Here is a 21650-nt window from a genome sequence, read left to right as displayed (position 1 = left end):
CCAATGTCAACAATATTTGTAGAAGTGAAGGATGAATAAACCCTTCAGTTGAAATCTGCTCACGCAAGTAGATGGTGTGTGCGTTGATATCGGCTTTGACAAGTCGACGCAGATCTCCTTCGTCATTCCCAGTGTCCAGTTTACCAAAAAAATCTTTGCAACTAGCTCCTAACGTGATAGCGATCGCTTTTTTTGCTTCCCGATTGGTATTCCTGTAAATTTGTCAATTAGCCAGTGTTTTATTATCAAAAAAATTGTGGTAGAGGCGTTCCTTTTTACGAACCTTCAATTCAAAATCGTCATTCCAAAACCAAGTATCTCGGTTGATGAACCGTTTACCTGGCTTGGTGACCCCGAAAGTTCTCGTAAATCAAGAGTTCATCCTAGCATCACGAAATTTTGCAGCAATGTAGGCTATGATATGGAGCATGATCCTAGTTTGGTGGAAATCACACTATTGCTTAAAGAAACCAAAAAATGACTGACGGTTTCGTCCAGGGCAGAGGCAACTCATCAGACGCTGCCTCACCTCTACCCTGGGAGCAGCGTGACCGAAAGTGCCAAAAGGTGGAAAAACGCTCCCTTTTATCATCGCAAAAGCACAACAAAAGCGCAATGCTGACCACATTGCCTCCTAGTGTACCGTTACGGTCTTGAATGAAGTGCTCTAACACACTTCAAGGCCCTGATCCAATATGGATTGTTGCGCCAACGATTATTATTATTATTAAAAGCACAATAAGGTTGTGAATTATATTGGACTAAAACGCCAGTTGTTTTAGTCTAAGCTAGATTAAAGCGATCACGCTGCTCCCAGGGCAAAGATGATGAGTTGCCTCTGCCCTGGACGAAACCGTCAGTCATTTTTTGGTTTTTTTTTAATTTTTAATGCTTGGGGTGCTATACTCCAAACTAGGGATCCATGGACTATAAAACGTGGGAGTAAGTTGCTCTTCATTTGGTCCGGTCCACCATCATGTGGATGTGGACTTATGATCCCGCATATCCTAAACAACACTATTACTGATAAAGTTATAATAGGTCAAAGTTGTCACTTATTTGCAAAGTGTCAATATCACTTGAAAGTGAATATTTTCACATAATATATGCTACGTACTAATGGGATAAAAGCACACTGAAATGTCTTTATAAAAGAAATACACAAAACCTTTCATACCTGAAATGTCTAGTTTCCGGTTTCTCGACTTGCTTTTTCTCCTCACGAAATCGCCACCATTTAATGCACGGCGGTCAGTGCGTTCCTCGCTCTGTTTTATCGATGACTTAATTCGCAAGACGGCAATCAACGGCCGATGTTGAGGTGTGATGGTCTCATAAGAAACGGCTTTGCAATCAGTGACGATGGTAAAATGGTGCCGCCTTATGAGAATATAGCCGATTTGCGTTTTACTGTTCCCACTATAAAATGTAGGAAAATGCGACGATTGTTTGATGAACCATGTATTTATAAGTACAAGGTCGTGGGTGTCTGAAAAAATCAACTATAAGTCATGGGTCATGGGTGTCTGAAAAAATCAACTATACGCTCGCCACCCTCATTGCGCGCTCCAAATACCTTTCCCCCATTGCACCTGTTACGGCTGCCTTTACACCCACATCACCGTGAAAGTCGCCCGCAGTGATAAGATCATCGGCAGGCACGCTGCAGACCTTTGCATCAAGAAGTTGCCAGAAGGCATCTTTCTCGGCATCAAGTCGACCTATCTGTGTTGCATACGCCGTGAAAAAGTGAAAGTGCGATCATCTGAAATAGTGGTGAACTTCAACAGCCGGTCATCAAATCGTTCGACTTCTTTTATGGTGTCACGGAAACCCCCGGAGATGACAACGCCAACACCGTATTGAGTGTGTGGGGTACCAAAGTAGAGAAGTTTATAGCCATTTTTACCACGTTCGCGTTCTATATCGCAACTTTTGGCACCAGGCCATCGGGTTTCTTGTAGAGCGCCTTTTCCGAAGGGGTCTTGCCAGTTCCTTGGTCTTTCCAGGCACAATGCCAATATTTAGCGTGCAGGCACGAATTTATTTTGCTTGAGCTTACTTACGTCCTGACGATCCTTTCATACGTCGAGAACTCTTGCCATTTCTAGACGAAAGATTGCAAGTAGATATGAGGAGAGTGCGAAATTGGATGATGTGAACTCCAAGGAAAGTGGTAATCATCAATTCAGAAAGCTTTCTCTTGGAGAGTCTTAGCTGGGCGTTTATAAATTGAGGAGTCTTTATTTACAATTCTATTGAAGTTTGTCAGTGCTTGCCGTTTAGTGAAATCGAAGATGTTACAGATTTCTTTGTTTCAAACAGTGGATAATGTTACTGCTACGCTTCTATCTTTAAAGTGCAATTAATGCCTGTTTCAAAATGAACTATAAGATTTAGCTGACAATTCCCCTGGTTACATCCGTAGTTACTTAGACTGCAAAGAGAGGACATTAGAAGACTTGCAGATTTGATGACTTTGAACTTAATGATTTAGAGAATAGGAAATTCCACTTAAGAGTGCAGAGAACAAGAATTGATTATAATATGGGGGTACTTATTACTTTTAGACACTTGCCTGTAGTTGGAACTTTTAATTACCGTTCTTTTTCACCGAAGTGATCCATTCCCTAAAAGTTAGCCAATTGCTAAAGGGTTAAGTGGAACAGTCACTCCGTAGAAGGGACAACTCACTCATAGCTCTCACTTTGTGAACACCACAATGAGAAGCAGGGCAGATGTTGCATCTAAATAAGCAAAATATATAAATACGGCTCTAATTCAACTTCGGCTATCTACCTCAAATGGTAATTGCCAAAATAAGAATTTAATGGGACACCAGACGATTTCAAATGATGAAATGATTCAGTCCACTAACGAAGAGGCTTCCGAATGGAAACACAACAAACCAATAACAATTCAGATACATGTTTGGAAATTCCTGCTCATTGGTTATCTACCGTCTTTTTATTTAGCAAGTATACCGAATTGCGAAATTCATATGTACTTCACATGGAGGCTTAGAATCTCACACTGTAAACTTTAGTGTGGCACTGATATGCCTATATAAGTATACATTCTACCGACGATGTCCTGAAGTATTATAAACTCACATGAAAAAGATAACTTTGACTTGCTGCTTATCACCATGAAGGGATGCGCCTGATGGGAAATCTGGTAACTTCGCACAGGTCTGTCTGTCCGTCACACGCATTTTCCTTGGAAATGGTTCTAGCGATTCACACCAAATTTGGTGGGAATAGTGGGAACTATGAACATCCACGCATACAGTGAGTTACATAATTCTTCATCAAATTTAAAGGGGGTGTTCAAATACATGCCAAAAGGGGGTGTAAATTTTTTTCACATCAAATATAGTCATGTGGAGTCACTGTCTCGATTAGTACTTTCCGAAGCCGTTCTTAGTTTTGACATTTGTTGGAAAGGTGGGAGTGCGGGGGGTCGAAAATGATCGTTTCTTTAATGGACCCATTCTCAGAAACTGCCCAAGTCAAAAATCTGAAAAAAATCAATGGGCTGCGACTATATAGTGCCTAGGCTCCGAAATACCCTCCATATCGATATCTATCCAAATTAAGTTATTAATGGTATATTACTATGATTTTTAGTAATTGGGTGCAAAACCCCCTTTAAGTTCATTCTAGCGCCACGTCACATAGGGTATAATAGAGAGCATAATCCTACCAAGTTTGATGGAAATCGCACTATTACTAACAAAGTTATAGCAGGACAAATTTGACGCTTTTTTGCAAATTCGAGACTATGAATGTCAATATCACCCGAAAGTGGATACTCTCTCATAATATATGCATATTACGTGCTACGTACTTATGGGCCAAATGCACACTCAAATGTCTTTATAAAAGAAATACACAAAATCTTTCATACCTGAAGCCTCTAGCTTCCGGTTTCCCGGCCTTTTCAGATTGTACGGTTGAGTAGGTTCTGAGAATGGGTTCGTGAATGGAATGACCACTTTTTAGCTCCCGTCCTCCCCACTTGTGCATTATGTGTCAATATTGAGTCCAGCTTTGGAAACTATTGTACTATTCTAGACTTTTCATTTGATACCCAAATTACTACATTGAGTGAAGAAAAATGCACCTCTCCACCTTTAAATTGTCCACAGAACAATATAGCTCACTGCGTGGGTGTTCACACTTCTCACCTCCCCTCCAAATTTGATGTTGATCGGTGTAGGAGCTTCTGAGCAAAATTCGTGTGACAGACAGATAGACAGGCAGTCAGACAATAAACCGATTTTAATAAGGGTAACCTTCGAAATGGTGTAAATCGAAATAGTTTTTTAAACGCCTGCAAAATTCTTGATTTTAACCATTTTCAAGTGCATTCAGGTCCTTATTCTTAGAAAATAAGTTAGTTAAAGTAAAACCTTTTGGTTTCAGATAAAAGTTAAAATCCCTACGCGTCCTTCAGTTTTTTATTTTAGTCTTAAATTTTTCAAAATTCTCAAAAGTTGTTTAGAATATAACTGTTCCCACTAAACAATCTCAAAGAAGTAGATGAAAATACGCCTTCTAATGTGGCTTCCCCCTTAAGGTACTTAGGTTCAACCAGGCGAATTTCAAATTGGTATGCTTTAACATATAAATTAAGCTCTGTAGTCAGAAATAGGTCCATGGCTACCACGCTGAAGAACGGCTTAGGGAACTGTACTGAGCGAACTTATCAGGAACGGAAAAGCCCGGAGTGCTAATAGGGTGATACGAGCGCAAACGCTCGAAAGATTCTTTAAACCCCATCAAGAAGAGCCTCCGGATTACATCAGAAAATTATCACCTAGAAAGCTGGGGGTGTCTACGAACACTGTCTGTAGATTTGGCAAGGAGAATAAAGAAGCCTTCATCCATGTTCTAGGACAGTGTCCGGCAAATGTGCAAAGTAACTTGAGCCACCCGGGAGAATACTCTACCAGATGCCAAATTGAAACACTTTGAAATGGGAGATATAATAAAAGTTCCTTTCGGGTATAGGGTTGAAGGACATCCTACATTTTTAAGGTTTTGTGTGGTTTATTGTCTATCTGTCTGTCTGTCCGCGACATGCATTTTTCTTAGAGGTGGTTGTAGCGATTCATAGCAAATTTGGTAGAAAGGTGGGAACTGTGAACGCTTTTCAAAGCAAATCCACGATCCGATCTTACAAAAGAGGAGGAAACGGTCCCAACTTACAGATTGGAATAATGAATAAAGTAAGTATTTTTCTAGTCATTTGCATCCAACTCATGTATATTTGTCAAATAATGCTTGATTTCTCATTGCGAAGACAAATATAAACTATACCCAATACAATTTTCTTCAGCAAGAACTTGGCGTCCTTCTATATAAATGGGTCTGGAAACGAATACACAATTGAATTTTTCCTACATGTAGGATCTCAGATAGGAAAGCTAGAAAGCCCTTCCATAAATGACCAGCTTCCTGTTTCTGATAATATTATTAAATATAATCAACCACAATGTATGGTAGCAGAGAGCTCTGCAAATTTGTTCTTCCTTTAGAACCACTGTACTGAGGTAATAAGGACATCCTTATTACAAAGATACCAGGAAATTTATATCACTAATATACAACATACAATTATAAATTACCCATATTTTCATAGAAATTGATGCATGTTGTCTTTGACATTCGAATGCAATTCGGTTATACAAAATTTTTGGGCGGTCATCTAAGTATGTCTTCAACCTCTTCAGTAAACTCCTTAAATTGTCAACTGAAACTAGCTGTGCCGCTTCATTATTTTTATTATTTATTTAACTCCAAACCTTTATTGCCGTTTTATGATCTCGTGTGGAAGTGGTGCTATAAATGTTCAACGGATGCGCTTTCCTTTATAAAACATGATTCCAGAACGAAATTGTCCAGTCATAGGGTCAGTCCGAAAGCACTCGAATAGTGAATAGCTTCACAACACCTTTATAAAGTATGTAAATAATTCATCTAATTTCCGATCTATAATAAAGATACTATTATCAATTTTGACAAAAATAATTAAGAACAAGTTCGGTGTTTGTTCGAAAGCTTTTGAGTGGTTGGCAGCTTCTGGTCTGCAATAGACAAACAGTTAACAGTTTGTAATCTTTATTGAATAGAGATTTGATTGGTTGAAAGTTTGTTAGTTTCATTAGTAACATTAAAAAGACATCCTATATCCTGTTCTGGAGAACGTACGCGAATTATTGTTAATAAATAATGAAAATTATTCGAAGAAGTGCTTAGAGAGAGGTGGGATACACCCATAAACTTCGTTTGAATTATTAAAATATTTAAATTACCAAATCTGGGTACTGTCGAGTAGTTTATCTTAAAGAAAACCATGACTTCAGGACTTCAATTCTTGTCACACCTCCCTAGCCCTCGGAAGCATTGTTCACTTCTAATGTAATCCGGTAGACTTATTCTATTTTATTATGCTGTTTTCTAAATAAATTGGTGATCAAGTATAACGTTGCTGTCTGCTAGAATTGGCGATAGCTTTTGAAATAGCAGTTTTTCGAATACTTTCGATATTGTGGGAAGAAGGCTCGTCCGTCTGTACGATTTGACATGCGTGGAATTATTTCCATTTTTTGGAATCGTTGTTACAATTGAATTCTTCCAACAATTTGCAAAATATCCGATTCTCAAGGCTGCATTGAAGATATAACACAGCAATTTGAGAGCTTTTACTGACAACTGTTTCAACATGTAGAAAGTAACTAAATCATACCCTGAAGCCTTTCCAGAGTTGACTTTTTCTGTAATAATGCTTTCAAGGAAATTATTAAGTGGCTTAGATTGGTGTTTCTTATTTCGTAAAGGCTTAAAAATTTTAGGCTAATAGACTTCTTTGAATTCGACTTTTTTCGAAGCATTTGGTGTCGCTATAGAAACATATTCCAGTAATTTTTTTTTGAAACACCGAAGCAATTCATCGATGGTAGATCTACTCCTTAATCGAACGTCCAACGAAACACAATTATTGATTTCCTTTTAGAATGTTCGTCAATGGGTGGATTTGTTCGTCAGTCCAGGTTGAGAGTTCTTGTAATATGGGCGTAGCTCGTAAGTTGTTTTTGCTGTTGTACATTTGCATGGGATTCCTTTCGAGACCCCAAAGTAGATTAGTTTTGAAGTTTTGTTGATCAGTCGGCCAGCAAGTAGGCTCACTTGCTGATATGTGGCCAAGTTTGGTGCCTAAAACTGTCTCATACAGTTCTTTACAGTTTACAGTTTAGAGGAGACTAACCTTGACCCCAGTGGGTATACTTTGCGTTGAAATCTCCAGTAGCGATGAATTCTTTCCTAAAGTCCTGAAGAAATAAATAAACTACTCCGAATTATTTAAGGTTGCCGGGGGTAACGGACCGATAATATATAGAGAAGTTGCATGATTCAGTGCAGTTGCAGTTTTCTCAAAATGCTCCCTTTCTCCAAATTGATGGGGAATTCCAGCGATATAATTTGGACGTTCTAGGCCTAAGCGAAGTAAGATGTTGAGGCTCTGGAGATTACCCTTCTCCCTCTCGCCACACAAACGGTAATAAGCTTTTATACTTTGGAAAGCCAAGTGATAGCAGACGCGAATCGGGTGTCGGGTTGCTTCTGACTTTAACCGCAAGGCGCTCTCCCTACCTGGGAGCTGGTTTCCGATACACTTCTAACTGCAAGATTCCGATCCAGGTTAAGGAGCATCACAATTGTACAATGCTATGCACCAACGGAGGCTTCCGATAAAGAGAAGGATGCTTTGTATGACCATCATAAGGTCAGTTGGGTTTCAACTGATCGACGCCGTAGGAGCGACCAGATTAACTATTTCCGAAACAGCAGTAGATTTAAGAGTTGTCTGTTGGATGTGCGTAACAAGAGGGACGCTGACATCGACTTCGAAAGGAATCACCATCTGATAGTCACTTACGTTCGCTTGCGTGTTACGTCCGTCACTTCTCGTGGGGTTGGAGAACTGCGACATACGACATACAAAACCACGCAAGGGCTTGCATGTAGTTGCAAATCTTTCGATGGTCATGTGAAGGATATCAACGGTCGACTTCTCATCCACGATGATGAACAACTGAAGACATGGAAAGAACACTTCACCGTGGTTATTAACCGTACCACCTCCGGTGAAGTTCCTCCTCTGGTAGATGAAATGACTAGTAGCTGTAACATGCGGATGAGGACAAGCAAAAGAGAAATCATTTCGGCCATCAATGCACTCAAACGGAGTAAAGCCGCTGGGCTTGACGGTTTCTCCGTAGAGCTATTTATCGCTGCACCTGCAGTTACGGCTGATCTGCTGCTTCCACTCGTACGGAAATTTTGGGTGTACGAATCTGTTTCCCAAGATGGGGACTCGTTTTGAATATGACAATTGGAGAGTGCTCCCTGCCAACGCAAAGATAATAGATAAAATAATTCTGGAACGGATCAAAGAACATCTCAAAAGCTTAATCGACACAGGACAGCCTGGTTTTTGGTCCGGATCCCCTTGCATTGACCACATCAACACCCTACGGATCATTTTGGAACAGTGCGCGGAATTTCGATCTTCGCTGCACCTGCTCTGCATCCATGACGAGAAAGCTTTTCATAGCTTGAATAGGGAGTATATCTGGAATGCTCCATGGAGGAGGAGCGTTCCAGAGAAACTAATAGCAATTATCAGAGCGACATATAATGGCGCAAAATGTCACGTGCTGCATCGAGGTAGAATCCCAGAGGATTTTTAGGTCCAAAGCGGAGTCCGTCAGGGCTGCATTCAGTCACCGATATAACTTCTTTTTCTTATCGGTGCCGTCCTTTATGCTGCCTTGTCCGGGCGACGTGGGAGATTTCAATAATGATATCTTTCTTCAAACATTCCGACTATGCCGATGACATCGCTTGCTCTCTCACCAGGTTATGGACTTTGACCAAATAGCTCTGGATTTGGGAAGAAAGTTGGACTGAAGATAAACACCAACAAAAGCATGGTTCCCAGTGTGACGGGTCAACGCACTCTCCCTACCTGCATTGACGGACAGAGCATCGAAAGTGTCAATCAATATTTAGGAAACGTGGTTTCTGGTGGTGGTGACACCGAACTGGATGTCGCCCGACGCATTAACAACGCCAAATCCGCCTTCGCACCCTGTTTAAATTCGGGAAATGTAGTTGTCTCATCACCAAGACCAAGTTGAGACTGTTCTAAGCTAGTGTTCTTTCCGTGTTGCTATATGGAAGAACCACATGGAAAGTGAACTCCACTGTAACCCAAAAGCTAAAAGCTTTCGTCAATTCCTATCTGCGTCGCGTCGTTGGAGTGCGCTGGCCTATGAATATCGCAAAAGAAGAACTTGGTCGGCTTACAGGTTTGCCACTCGTATGCATTGTGGCCGGAAGGTAGAAGTGGCAGTGGATGGGTTATATTTTACGGAGGGGCCACAATTGCATTGCGGACTGCGCCATGCAGTGAAATCCACTCTTCCAAGATGGCGGACGAGTAGGTCGCCCCAAGCGAACTTATCGCAGAACCGTAGAGGGGTGTGTGTGCGTCTCGCGAATTTGAGGGGCGAACTGAATCGCATTTCAGGTAACCGCAAGCGATGGCGCATAGGTGTAGTTTATGCGTTATACCCCACCAAGAGGTGAATGGCAATCATATACATATGAAAATCTCCTCCCGAGCCACGTCCACTTCTAAGAGAAGGTGTTCAACATAACTACTGGAGCAGTCACTAAGAGCTTTCAGAAAACAAAAAAAAAATTGAAAATAAATTTGCTTGTCTTTATTTTACCGCCGCAGAAATTTTAAAAAACTTCATAGCGAAGATTGCAAAAGTTATTCCGCCTGACTTTTGCGGAATGTTGCGCAGACGCCTTTTGGAAGGAACATATAGCTTTTTCGTTATTTTTATTTGTGCAATCCGACACTTTAAAGATATCAATTCAGAGCTTATCACCTTCTGTCATAACCACTTTTATATTCACTCTCGTGAGTGAATACTGGACCTGAGTTTTCCCTATGAATTTAACCAGATAATAGTTCCAACCACTGATCCGAAATTATCTATTATGCATTTTCCGAATACCTGCAGAGAAGTTCCTGTAGACTTCTCCGAAACATGGACAACTCTTGATAAGGTATATATTCAAAAAGAATTGACGTAAATTTCACAGTAGTACTCAACATTGCTCTCCGAGATCTTACTCACCTTGAAAAGTATCTTCTTTTACATTCCATTCCCCTCGGGAAACGAAAATCCTACTTTAGTTACACGGATCAACTGCTTAATCTTTACGATGTTCATTTATTTCCATGGTTTGGAGCTTGAGGTGATAAAATCTTCTTATTCTCAAACGTTTCAATTGACCACCTATCTTATGCTTTCTGTGCCTGTGAATCTTAGTTGAGTTGATTGCTACAGAGTGGATAAATTCGAAGTATCTAAAGCATGCCTATAGATACATTCGTTACCTGACCAACATATTGCAATCACTTTTTCATAAAGTAATTCTTATTTCAGTTTACTGGTCCGTTTTTTTCGCTACTTTTTTAGGTTCTGGGTAAAAAAAACTCTTTCGAATGTCTTCCGTTCTCAACACATTGTGGATCTCCTTCGTTAATTTTTCGACTGCACTCCAAATTATTCCTGGAGCTAACATGATATTCCATGATATTCTTGGATGATAACAGTGTTCCAACGAACAATTCTATTTAAAAGCAACATACTCCTCATCGCCCACAATCACCTCGCATGTCGGACAATATGGGGAGACGATACAAGTATGCGCGATACCCTCCCTGCGTTAAGTCATAGGTAACTTTACCAGGCCGCCCTTTAATCCAGTTTTAAACATCTGGGATAATTCTGTAGGTCTAGCTTCTAGATCTAGCTCTAGTGTCATTTCGATTAATCGCCTCCTTCCTTTTGGCACTCTAGGATAAATTGAGCGCGTATTGACTGCTGACTATGATAGCATATGGTAGCATAGCCAGGGTAAAACTGTACACGGCCATGAGAGAATTCGGTATCCCGACGAAATTAATAAGACTGACTAGGCTGACCCTGACCAATGTGCGAGGCCAGATAAAAGCAGCAGGATCACTCTCAAGACCATTCGACATCAACAACGGTCTACGACAAGGGGATGCGCTATCATGCGTCCTCTTTAACCTGGCCCTGGAGAAAGTGATCCGTGATGCCGAGGTAAATGCAAGAGGTACGATCCTCTTCAAGTCCACCCAACTACTGGCCTATGCTGACGATATCGACATCATGGGAAGAACCACCCGAGATGTACAAACTGCCTTCATCCAGATCGAGCAGGCGGCGCGAGATCTTGAGCTGCACATCAATGAAGGCAAGACAAAATATATGGTGGCAACGTCAGCACCGAAGACGAATCAACCAACAACATCAAACCGCACTGGTCAAACACAAACACGAAGAAGAATAAGGATAGGAGAATACAACTTTTAGACCGTTGACAATTTCTCCTATCTAGGGTCGAAAATCACAACCGATAACAACTACGATGATGAAATCTGCGCACGGTTGTTGTCAGCCAACAGAGCCTATTTCAGCTTACAAAGACTATTCCGCTCGAAACGTCTCACCATAGGGTCAAAGCTCTTACTGTACAAGACTATGATCTTGCCAGTCTTCATGTATTCCTCGGAAACTTGGGTTCTTAGCAAGAAAAATTGCGAACTCTTGGCCGCGTTCGAGAGAAGAATCCTCCGAAGAATTTTTGGCCCCCTACATGAGGATGGACGATTCCGTAGCCTACACAATGACGAAATCTATGAGCGATACCATGACCGTCCGGTTGTGGATAAAATCCGGCTCAATAGGCTACGGTGGGCGGGTCACTTAATCCATATGGATGAGGATGATCCCACCCGGAAAGTCTATAAGGGCAATATCTATGGTAGAAAAAGAAGACGAGGCAGACCCTGCCTAAGATGGAGCGATGGCGTAGGTTAGGACGCCGGACAGCTTTTAGGGATATCGAATTGGTGGACCTCGGCGCAAAACTGGGATGTTTGGAGTTCCTTATTAAGGCAGGCCTAGACCGGATACCGATTGTTGCGCCGTTGATGATGATGATGATGATTGACTGCTGACAATAAGTGGGACGGTCGCGGGCTCTATATGTCGAGCTATAGAGAATCGATCACAGTTCGCAAAGATGTCGATGAAAACCTTCGTGAAACGCCCGTCAGGGGATGCCGTGGGGAAAGCTGCAGCGTATTTCAGCAAACTGCGAACAATGGTGGGTAGGCGCAGTTGAGGCGATATGCCACACAAGAGTTACCCTCTTGGACCTTCTGACGATCTGATAGCCTACACGGCACACAGGAAGGTAACTGAAGTGCAAGTTGAACTTCAGAAAATGTTCAATGATATTAAGTTCTTCACGAACAGTTGGCGGACGAAAATCAATGCGCAAAAGTGTGAAACGATTCTGTTTCGAAATTCCTTGGCGTATGCCAGTAGGAACTTGAAAAGGAATTGGAGAGATTTCCACATTGTCGCGAACGAGGATAGTTCTGAGCGCATTCCTCATAAGAAGTGCGTTAGATACCTGGGTGTGCGTCTTGACGAGCGTCTTCAATTTAACGAGCACGTTAAAATCGCGCTAGAAAGCGCTCGCAAGGCACTCATGTCTCTTCGAAGACTCTTTTATGCTCCACATCTTAGCCGGAAGGTTAAGATTATTTGTTATCTTACTTTGGTTAGACCAGTGATCACCTACGGGTGTGCTATCTGGTTTAATTTGAGTGCTAGCCAAATGGAGAAAATAAGGATCTTTGAAAGGAAATGTCTGCGTGCTTGCACGGGGCTTAATAGGACTGCTTCGTCAAACTATGAGCACTATGTAACTAATGAAGTGATGTATGCAGCTGCTGCTGTGCCAAGAATCGACACAGTTATCGTCAGATTGATTCGGAATCATATAATGCGATCTGCTTCGCATGGTGAGAACCCTTAGGTTTCGCAGCCGTTCTAGCCAAATCATGGGTATTTCGAGAAAACTCTCACGACAGGCTTCATTCCTCCCGAAGCGTTCATGTATCTTGACAGGAATGGTCTAATTCTTGATTCTGCCGGTGATCCGGTTATGTATCATATACATAGACGGGCCGCGGACAAAAGGATAGAATACCCCCGGAATTTGACAGTGGGGGCTTCGGGATTCGACTGGAGATACTCCAGAGCGAGAGCAATTGATATTAAGCGGGATGGAAAAGAGAAATCCTGGTACTGGTGGCTGCGGGATGCCGGTTAACGGTGGCCGTGCTCAGTTCTGCCATTTGTTTCTTGGTGGGGCTTTGTAAATATGTACATATTGAACGGGTACTGATTTTGCCTCCAGTTGTACAGGGTGCGGCAGCATAACTTCCTTTTTTCAAAACTCAATAAAAACTATTGTATGCATCGCAAAATATTTATTTATTTTTTATAATGTAGGTACATGTCTAAAGTTTTTATTTACATTGTTTTGAAGATCAGATCTGTTAGGTGACGTCCCCCATTCTCCATACATTGCGTAAACCGATTTCTGGCGTTTGTCATGACTCTTGTTAGCATAGCAGGTGTTATGTTGGCAATTTGTTCTTGGATGTTGGTCTTGAAATCTTCTAGGGTTCTTGGACGGTTCACATAAACACGGGATTTCAAAAAACCCCATAGAAAAAAATCACAAGGGGACAGATCGGGAGAGCGTGCCGGCCATTCCAAATCGCCTCTAATTGAGATAAGGCGCTCTGGAAAGTGCTCCCTCAAAACAGCCATCGATGCTCTTGAAGTGTGTGCTGTTGCACCGTCTTGTTGGAACCAAGTATCCCCCAAATCCAAATTTTCTAGCCGTGGGAAAAAAAATTCTGTAGCATGTTTACATTCCGGTCCGAATTCACTGTCACTATAACCTCATTTTCCTCAAAAAACCAGGGACCAATAATTCAAGCTGAGGAAATTGCACACCACACTGTGACTTTGGGTGAATGCAAAGGCTTTTGATGCAATTCTCGAGGGTTGGTGTCAGCCCAGTAGCGCATGTTTTGTTTGTTAACCGACCCACACAAATGAAAATGGGCTTCATCGCTAAAAAAAACAATAGCACCCTCGGGAACGACATCAAGAAGAAGCTCACACGCGTTCATCCGAGAATTGAAGTCACGTTCTGAAAGTTCCTGCACTATCGCCATCTTATAGGGATGAAAATGAAGATCATCACGAAGAATTCTTCTCACAGAACGATCGGATAGTCCAAGGGCAGATGCGTGTTTGCGCGCAGAACGCCATGGCGATCGCAACATTGACGCTCTCACTGCTTCAATGTTGTCACGTGATCTAACGGGCCGAGGGACTCCAGTTCTTCCTTTTGTCGCACTTGCAGTTTGTCTGAATGTAGTGACCCATGTAACATTGATTTGCGATGTGGGACGGGAGCCAACGGGGCTAAATTAAAGCGATTCCGAAATGCACGCTGTGTTGCAATAACCGAACATCCGCTTGAAAAGTAAACCTCAACGGCAAAGGCACGCTCCTTACTATTCCAACGCATGATGGCGACTGAACCGTGTCGGGACAAAACTTGACTATGACATCAACTAACTGAGTGGCGCGCATTTTAAAAAAGGAAGTTATGCTGCCGCACCCTGTATAATAACTTATACATACATACGTTATTATTCTTTGTTTCCTTGTAAATATTACAACTGTTATTATTACCTTTTCTAACTATGGATGTTATTGTAAAAAAATAAAAAAAAAATATATAATAAAAAATATATAATTTATAACAATAATTTAAGTTAAAAGTATCTTTTGAAGCGATAAAACATTTATTACTATTATTACTTTTATATTTCTTTATTTGCCACTAAGGCCAAGTGAATTCTGTCGGGTTTTTGACCATTTCCCGACAACTTATTGTAAAATTAGATTTTTATTTCTTACTTTTAGTTCTTACTGTACAGGCAGAGAAGAGGCCTGTAAATTGTTATTCGAAAACTTTGAGAGCCCACAGTGGCCATTAGATTTAAGTTATTTTTGTTATTTTAAAAGATTGTTTTTTATTGTTCATTTTTCCAATCTATATACTATTGTTACCTATTTCTTAAAAATAAAAATGATTTTAAAAACAAAAACAAGCTCAGTTCTGGGTAGGCCACTGCCGCTGACAGTGATTGTGCCTGTTTCATGGGGATAGGTCGTCAAAAATTCAGTTCTATTCAGATTCAATCTGAGACCGTGTTGCATGAGGCGATCATTCCATTTCTCATTCTCGCTTTTAGTTGCTAGGAAAACATCATCAGCATAAAGCGGTGTATAGGGCGCTGAATGTTAGATGCCCCGTGTGACGGTGTCCAAAACAAGAACAAAGAGGAGTGGTGAGAGTACGCTTCCTTCATGGACACCAACAGAGACACGAAGCGGTTTTGATACACCTGCCTCACTTTGAACTTTATTTTTCGAAAGGGGTAGGTGTTGTCATAGAGCATACCAAATGAGTTCGTCTGGCACACGGTCAAATTCTTTCTCCAGGTCCAGAAATGCAATGTAAAGAGGGCAATGCTGCAAAAGGGAGTGTAAATTTTGTCTCACCAAAAGTAATTACATGAAGTGAAAAGTCTCGGTTAGTGCTTTCTGAAGCCGGTCTTAGTTTTAACATTTCGATCGATCGATCGATCGATATATAAAGCGTTGTGTCTGTTCGTGTATTGCGCCCGGGCCATGACAATACAGCCCATCTCTAACGCCAAACTATACATTCGGCACGGCACGGTTCTCCTACCCGCTCTTCCATTATGGGTTTCTTATGCTGCGAACACGCCGTACTAAATGGCTTATACAAATCCATCAAGCTCAGTTAATAACAGCAGGCAATTCGCGTATTTAACCTGCATTGCCTTACTTCCATTCATCCATCAGCTCTTTATCTAGTTTCACCTCACTCAGAGGATTGAAAGATAGATCCTTCAAGTTAAGTACGTTGGGATTCGACTTGGTGGTGATGTTGTGCCAGAATGTCAATCTCGCCTCCAATGCCGCGAGGCAAGTTAATGCGCTCCACAACAAGATTTGGGTAATACATTCGGAATTGGGTCATAGTAGTCCGTATCCCCCGCTGGATGTTGTGTTATGTTAAAATATCTCAAATTCTCGTTTCAATGACTTCCACGTTCAGAGTTGAACTAATCATCTTGTGATTTGCCGGTACGGGGATTGGGGATTCAGTTCAGCTGGCGGCCGGTTGTATTGCAGACTCTTCCGGCGTAACGATAGGCCAAACTAAACGCGGATTGCAGGCCTTACGGATAGCTTAAATTCGGCACTCGTCTAAACCAAATTTTATCTCAATATCACACGTTAGTACCAGTATACAACTTGATGTCATCCAAGTTCATCAAATATGTTAGCTCGCAGGACATATTTTATTTCAAAACCATGCCCTCTAGAATCATTTAGTAGTCAGAGGGGTTCATTCTAGATGGTTTCTGAGGTTAGCATCCTGAGATAAATGCACTGATAGGATGTACACCAATTTTTTGACTCTCCCCAGAAATTTAATAAGTTTGGTGTGCGAGATGCTGTCAAAACCCTTGATGTAATAAAAATTTCTATGGCCCCTAGTTATCTGTCCTACAACTATCGAGTAATAAGTTGCTTTTGCACCACTTTGATCCAACTCAGCAGCTCTTCTACTCCTCGGACAAAATGTCGTGCCCTTTTTAGGGATAAGATAGGTAATCCGCGCAGAGGCAGTGGCAGCGGCTTGACGCTCTGTAGGAATTCGTTGGGTAATCTGAAAAACTCCGCGGATTCCTCGTGTATATTGCATTCTGAACTCGTCTGGAGTTGCAGCAAGCGACTAAGTACGACAGGCGCGTTCTGTTTTAGTATGTCCAAAATTTCAACGACGGATGTCTCATTGGGAATGGCATAGTTCCTGTAAACGCTTTGCACCTTATTTTCACCCGTGGGGTGGCATTGCCAGTACTGATTTGAGTCAGTATTGCAGTGTCCCGTCGTAATGAGTGCCACGGAAGTTCCAGACGAACTTTCCATAACGGATCCCTTCTGACACTTGAACTAACTGCAATAACACAGCGAATTTGCGGTACAATGTGACAGCCGCAACTGGACCACAATACGCAATTGATTGTAGTTGCAGCAGCGAAACATCAGCACACAGTCGAGGTTCAATCTTAGCATTGATTTGACATAAAATTTGTTCCGAACCTAAGCCTAACGGTGAGGAAGAGTACTTCGACGGATACTAAAATTGTTCATTGCTGTGTTGAGTATTGTTGTTAAGTCACCCCTCTGCCCCCATTGCATTGAAACAAATTTTCACCTTTTCTCTGTCACCATTTGCCAGACTCATTGAAATGAATCCTCGTCTATCACCTATTTTACGATCAAATGTTCCCTTATCCTGCTTTTTCACGAAACTACCTCCTAATGAATTCAAATTTCCTAAAGCTGCATCGTGAGATAATTATTGATTGGGTCAAAAAGTTGACTGTAATATTCCCTTGCTTTGCATAAGAAAACACGTTCGAAATTTATAACCAAAACCGCCATACTTTTTATTACCCAACAGGAACTAGCGCAAGAAAAGAACCCCGAAATCAAGATTGGAAGGAAGCGAGGAATTATCTAAAGCGTGTGTAAGTAAGCCTTCTAGAATTGATAGCTCTAGAGCCTGTAATGAACAGTTATGCGGAAACAAACACATCGGTTTTTCCTGGAAGGAGGAAGGATCAGATGGAATGAAACAAGCGGAGCCACCAAGGAAGAGACTTCCTGTTATCAAACGTTCGAAATTTATAACCAAAAGCGCCATAATCTCTATCACCCAACAGGAATTAATCCAACAAAAGACCCCCAAAATGAACATTGGAAACAAAGAACTATCTAAAGCGTGCCTAAGCACGCCGTCTAGCATTGATAGCTCCAGCACCTATAATGGACAATTATGCGGTGACAAACAAATCCATTTTCCCTGGAAGGAGGAAGGATCTAGTGAAACTAAACAAGCGAAACAGCAAAAGAGGAGACTTCCAATTATCAAACCTTTTGAGAGACTTCCTACATCGCCAAGTGAGTCTCAGATGTATTAGAATGTATATCGTTTGCCGCATGCCATGTATTCAATTATTACATATTTGCCTTAAAACTTCATCAGATTTCCCAATCAGAACAGGATTAATATCAGTACGTCTTTTAGTTAATACAGACACCATATATTGTGCTATAAATCCTCTGGATCCAGACGAGGGATTTAGAAAGAAATGCGCCATGAATAATTATTCCGGAATTGGCATTGGTGCAAAAACAGTATAGCATCGTATTAATGTAGGTCGTAATATGGAACACAATACTGTAAACTTTATTTATTGTAGACCAAATTGTTCTCTTCCAGTAATGTCTGCTGCGCCCTGAAGCATCATACATAGAATGTCAGCAAAAGAATAAAGTGACTGCTTATTGCATTGGCACTGCTAGCTATGAATCCAAAAATATTTGCTCAAGAAATAAACAAAACCTTTCACCTGAAATAGTGAACTTCATGTTTGCAGCACGGAATATTCTAATACTTTCTTATTTTGCAAATTGTATCAACGTTATTATAACTTTTTCAGTGACTCTTCCAAATTCTGTGTCCTTTTCAAAGAAACTCATTCATTCGCTTCTTTTCATCCGGATAATGCGCATTACTAATCAAGAATTCCATACTGCATACTGCACGCTAGTCTTGCCTGACGCTTTCTTGCGAGCGCCACGTACTACTAACCGTAGAATGGCAAAAATCAATGGAATTCTCACCTTGTTAAATGGGGAAGAGTCCAATGAAAGGGCACCTTGTGGGTGAATGTAGATACTCTCAATGTTATTGCAGTGTCCAAAGCCCCCGGCCTCCTTTTTATAAAAACGCAATAGCATGCGTTTATTCCCTGAACCATAATCTCCTCGAGTTGAACCCCAATATACAGACCCTATGCAAATCATGAAACCCATGGTATTCTCCATTTACCTTTCCTATAGTAGCATCCCGGATTTTCGCGGGGAAGAGTTTGCTGCATACTAGCTTAGGTACACCGCACCCTGGGTAGGGAACTGCAAGGAAAGCGTTCCCTGGCAACATGCTAGATCTGAGGTATCATACCGTTCCAGACACAGAACCAAGCAACGAACTAGCATAAAATTGCACCTTTGATTTTACGACTCTAGAAAATCTCAATATAAAAGTATTGCTGTGCCTCAAAATTTTTATCCCATCATTATGGTCAGTAGACAGCGCTAATAAGTGTTTCTCCAAGCCAATGCATGCTATGCTATCACTTCTGCTATTCAGAAAGTCGCTCAGTGATCTTTTGCAATCAAAGCAATAGAACACTCTACTTTCTCCCAATTACTCTCATACGCTAATATTTACTTACAGAGTGGATCGAAAAATACCGACCACGAGTAACTTACAACTGCTTCTCAAATCCGAATACCTAGAATACTTCTGCAAGTTTTCCTACTTTTCGACAGGATAAATTTTTTCGTACGTTTGTTTGATTCTGACAGAAAAGGTTTGCTTAGCAGCTTAGGGTTCAGCCACCTGTCAGCTTTTTGCTTTTGATACCAGCATTAGCCAATGCTACGGAGCATCCGAGATTTTATTCCCCACCAAAATGACTGGCTGCCCAGAGTAGTTTCACCATATTGAATCTGGAAACAGAGTTCAATCGATTTCTACTTTCCTAAACGATTGTTGAAGTAATCAAAGGGCTGCTCAACGTCCCCAATGCAGCTTGACTAACGCTACAGATTGCGATACGCTTGCCCATCAATCATGCAGATGACCGCCATTAGGATTGCATAGACTTCAGCCTGAAAAACCGTTGTATATAGTCCCAAGGGAAAAGCCCACTTGTCGTTTTGATTCGAGAGATAGACTCTTGCTCCAGAACCATGTTATGGTTTTGAGCCATCGGTCTATATCTTGACACGCACTCTTCTGGTTCATTCCAGTTTTTTCTTCGTTTCCAGATGACCTCATCAGTATGGTTGCGTCTAACAATTTGGACATCAGAACGCAGGCACTCGAGAATCTCTCGTCGAAGAAGATCCTAGTCCACTCTATTGATTTTGTTAAAACGAACCCATAGCTCTTCAACTAGAAATATATAAGGACAGTCCGGTAACTTTGCCAACCGTGCTGCCAGTAGGTAGGAAGAGGCGTTGGCATGCTTCAGGTTAATTTGACTAACCCTTATGTTTGTAGACATAAATGTAGTCTAATACGAAAACTACTGCTAACCGAAAAGTCTGCTGTATTCAGTATGGATCTCATCGGGGTTACCAGCTTGTCCCCATCTTCTGCCAAAATTTTCGCTTTATTATGTCCGATTTCTCTAGATATCGTCACCCTTGGTGGTGTAACTACGCTCATGTCCTCATTTCCAAGAAACTTTGCCTTCTTTTCCAGTGCCTTCCGTTCTCGTCGGCTGTGAGCCCTCCTAGGTTCACGGTGTCCGGACTGCATGGATCTTTTTCCACATTTCGGAGTTAGAGCAGTTGCGTCCACATGACCAGCTTTCCCTTCTTCCGCTTTTCCTAGTTGAGGCAGAGGGTGCGGTTTTAACTGGCAACCTATAGTCCCTTCCCCTTTGCGGCAGAAGTTGTCCTCTACCGAGCTTTCCTCTCCGTTTTACGGAAGAGTTAGCAAGAGTTTCCAGTTTCTCTCATTAAGGGAGTTGCTGTGCGCTGACTACGCCATAGACACCGGGTGTAGGTTTTCTACTGAAGTCTTCCATCGATTTCTCCATGGAGGAGCATAAATCTGGCCAGGCCTCCTAAATCCGTGCCTCGGCCACGACTTGATTTCTCAGATTCGTGGCTGAAGTTACAATCCTTTGTTTCCATCTTCATATGTTTCTGGACACCACTAGTGTAGTAGTAAAGTACTACTGGTGTCGAAGGAGTAGAACCAACCAGCCTTCTGCATTCAAATGCAGTTTAAATTCCTTGACAAAAGCGTCCTTAATTATTTGAACGGTATTGCAGGAAGTTCTTGAAAAGAACACCTCGCATTCAACTTAATCAAATAACGGAGGACACCCATTATAATTGATTAGTTCTTAATCCAACCCTAGCCAGCATTTTCTGGACCTTATCACCATATGTCCGGATGACTCAACTGGTTAGAGCGCTGGACTGTTATATCGAAAAGTCGCGGTTCAAATCTCACAGGTGGCAGAGGGATTTGTTATCCTGACTGGATGTCGAATACCATCGGGCTCAGCTCTGAATGAGTACTTGAGTCAAACCAGGGTAATGATCTCGGGCAAGCGCAATGCTGACCACATTGCCTCCTGCAGTGTACGGTAGTGTACCGTTACGGTCTTGAATGAGGTGCTCTAACACACTTCAAGGCCCCCATCCAATATGAATTGTTGCACCAACGATTATTATTATGATCACCATAACTAAATTAGTACCAGCCCAGTGTTGTCGATCATAGAGTGGAGTGGCGGAATCTAAATTATTGGTCCAATAGAGCATTCCTGGATTCTATGATAAAGAAAAGTTTACGGTAAACTGCCCTGTCCCACCCCTTGATCGTTTTGGTATA

General features: G+C 41.6%; 1 protein-coding gene across 1 annotated transcript in view; it reads left to right on the top strand.

Annotated features, from left to right (window-relative positions):
- LOC119660018 overlaps positions 1-18370 on the top strand; it is a 139691-nt gene extending 121321 nt beyond the window's left edge. The window contains exons 7-8 of the mRNA XM_038068397.1: positions 17890-18127; positions 18213-18370. Coding sequence (XP_037924325.1) covers positions 17890-18127; positions 18213-18370 — 396 coding nt within the window. The remainder of the gene's footprint in view (positions 1-17889; positions 18128-18212) is intronic.
- Positions 18371-21650: the final 3280 nt, after the last annotated feature.

This window comes from Hermetia illucens, chromosome 6, assembly GCF_905115235.1.
Source record: "Hermetia illucens chromosome 6, iHerIll2.2.curated.20191125, whole genome shotgun sequence".
Classification (NCBI taxonomy): domain Eukaryota; kingdom Metazoa; phylum Arthropoda; class Insecta; order Diptera; family Stratiomyidae; genus Hermetia; species Hermetia illucens.
This window is presented reverse-complemented; position numbering and strand designations above follow the sequence as displayed.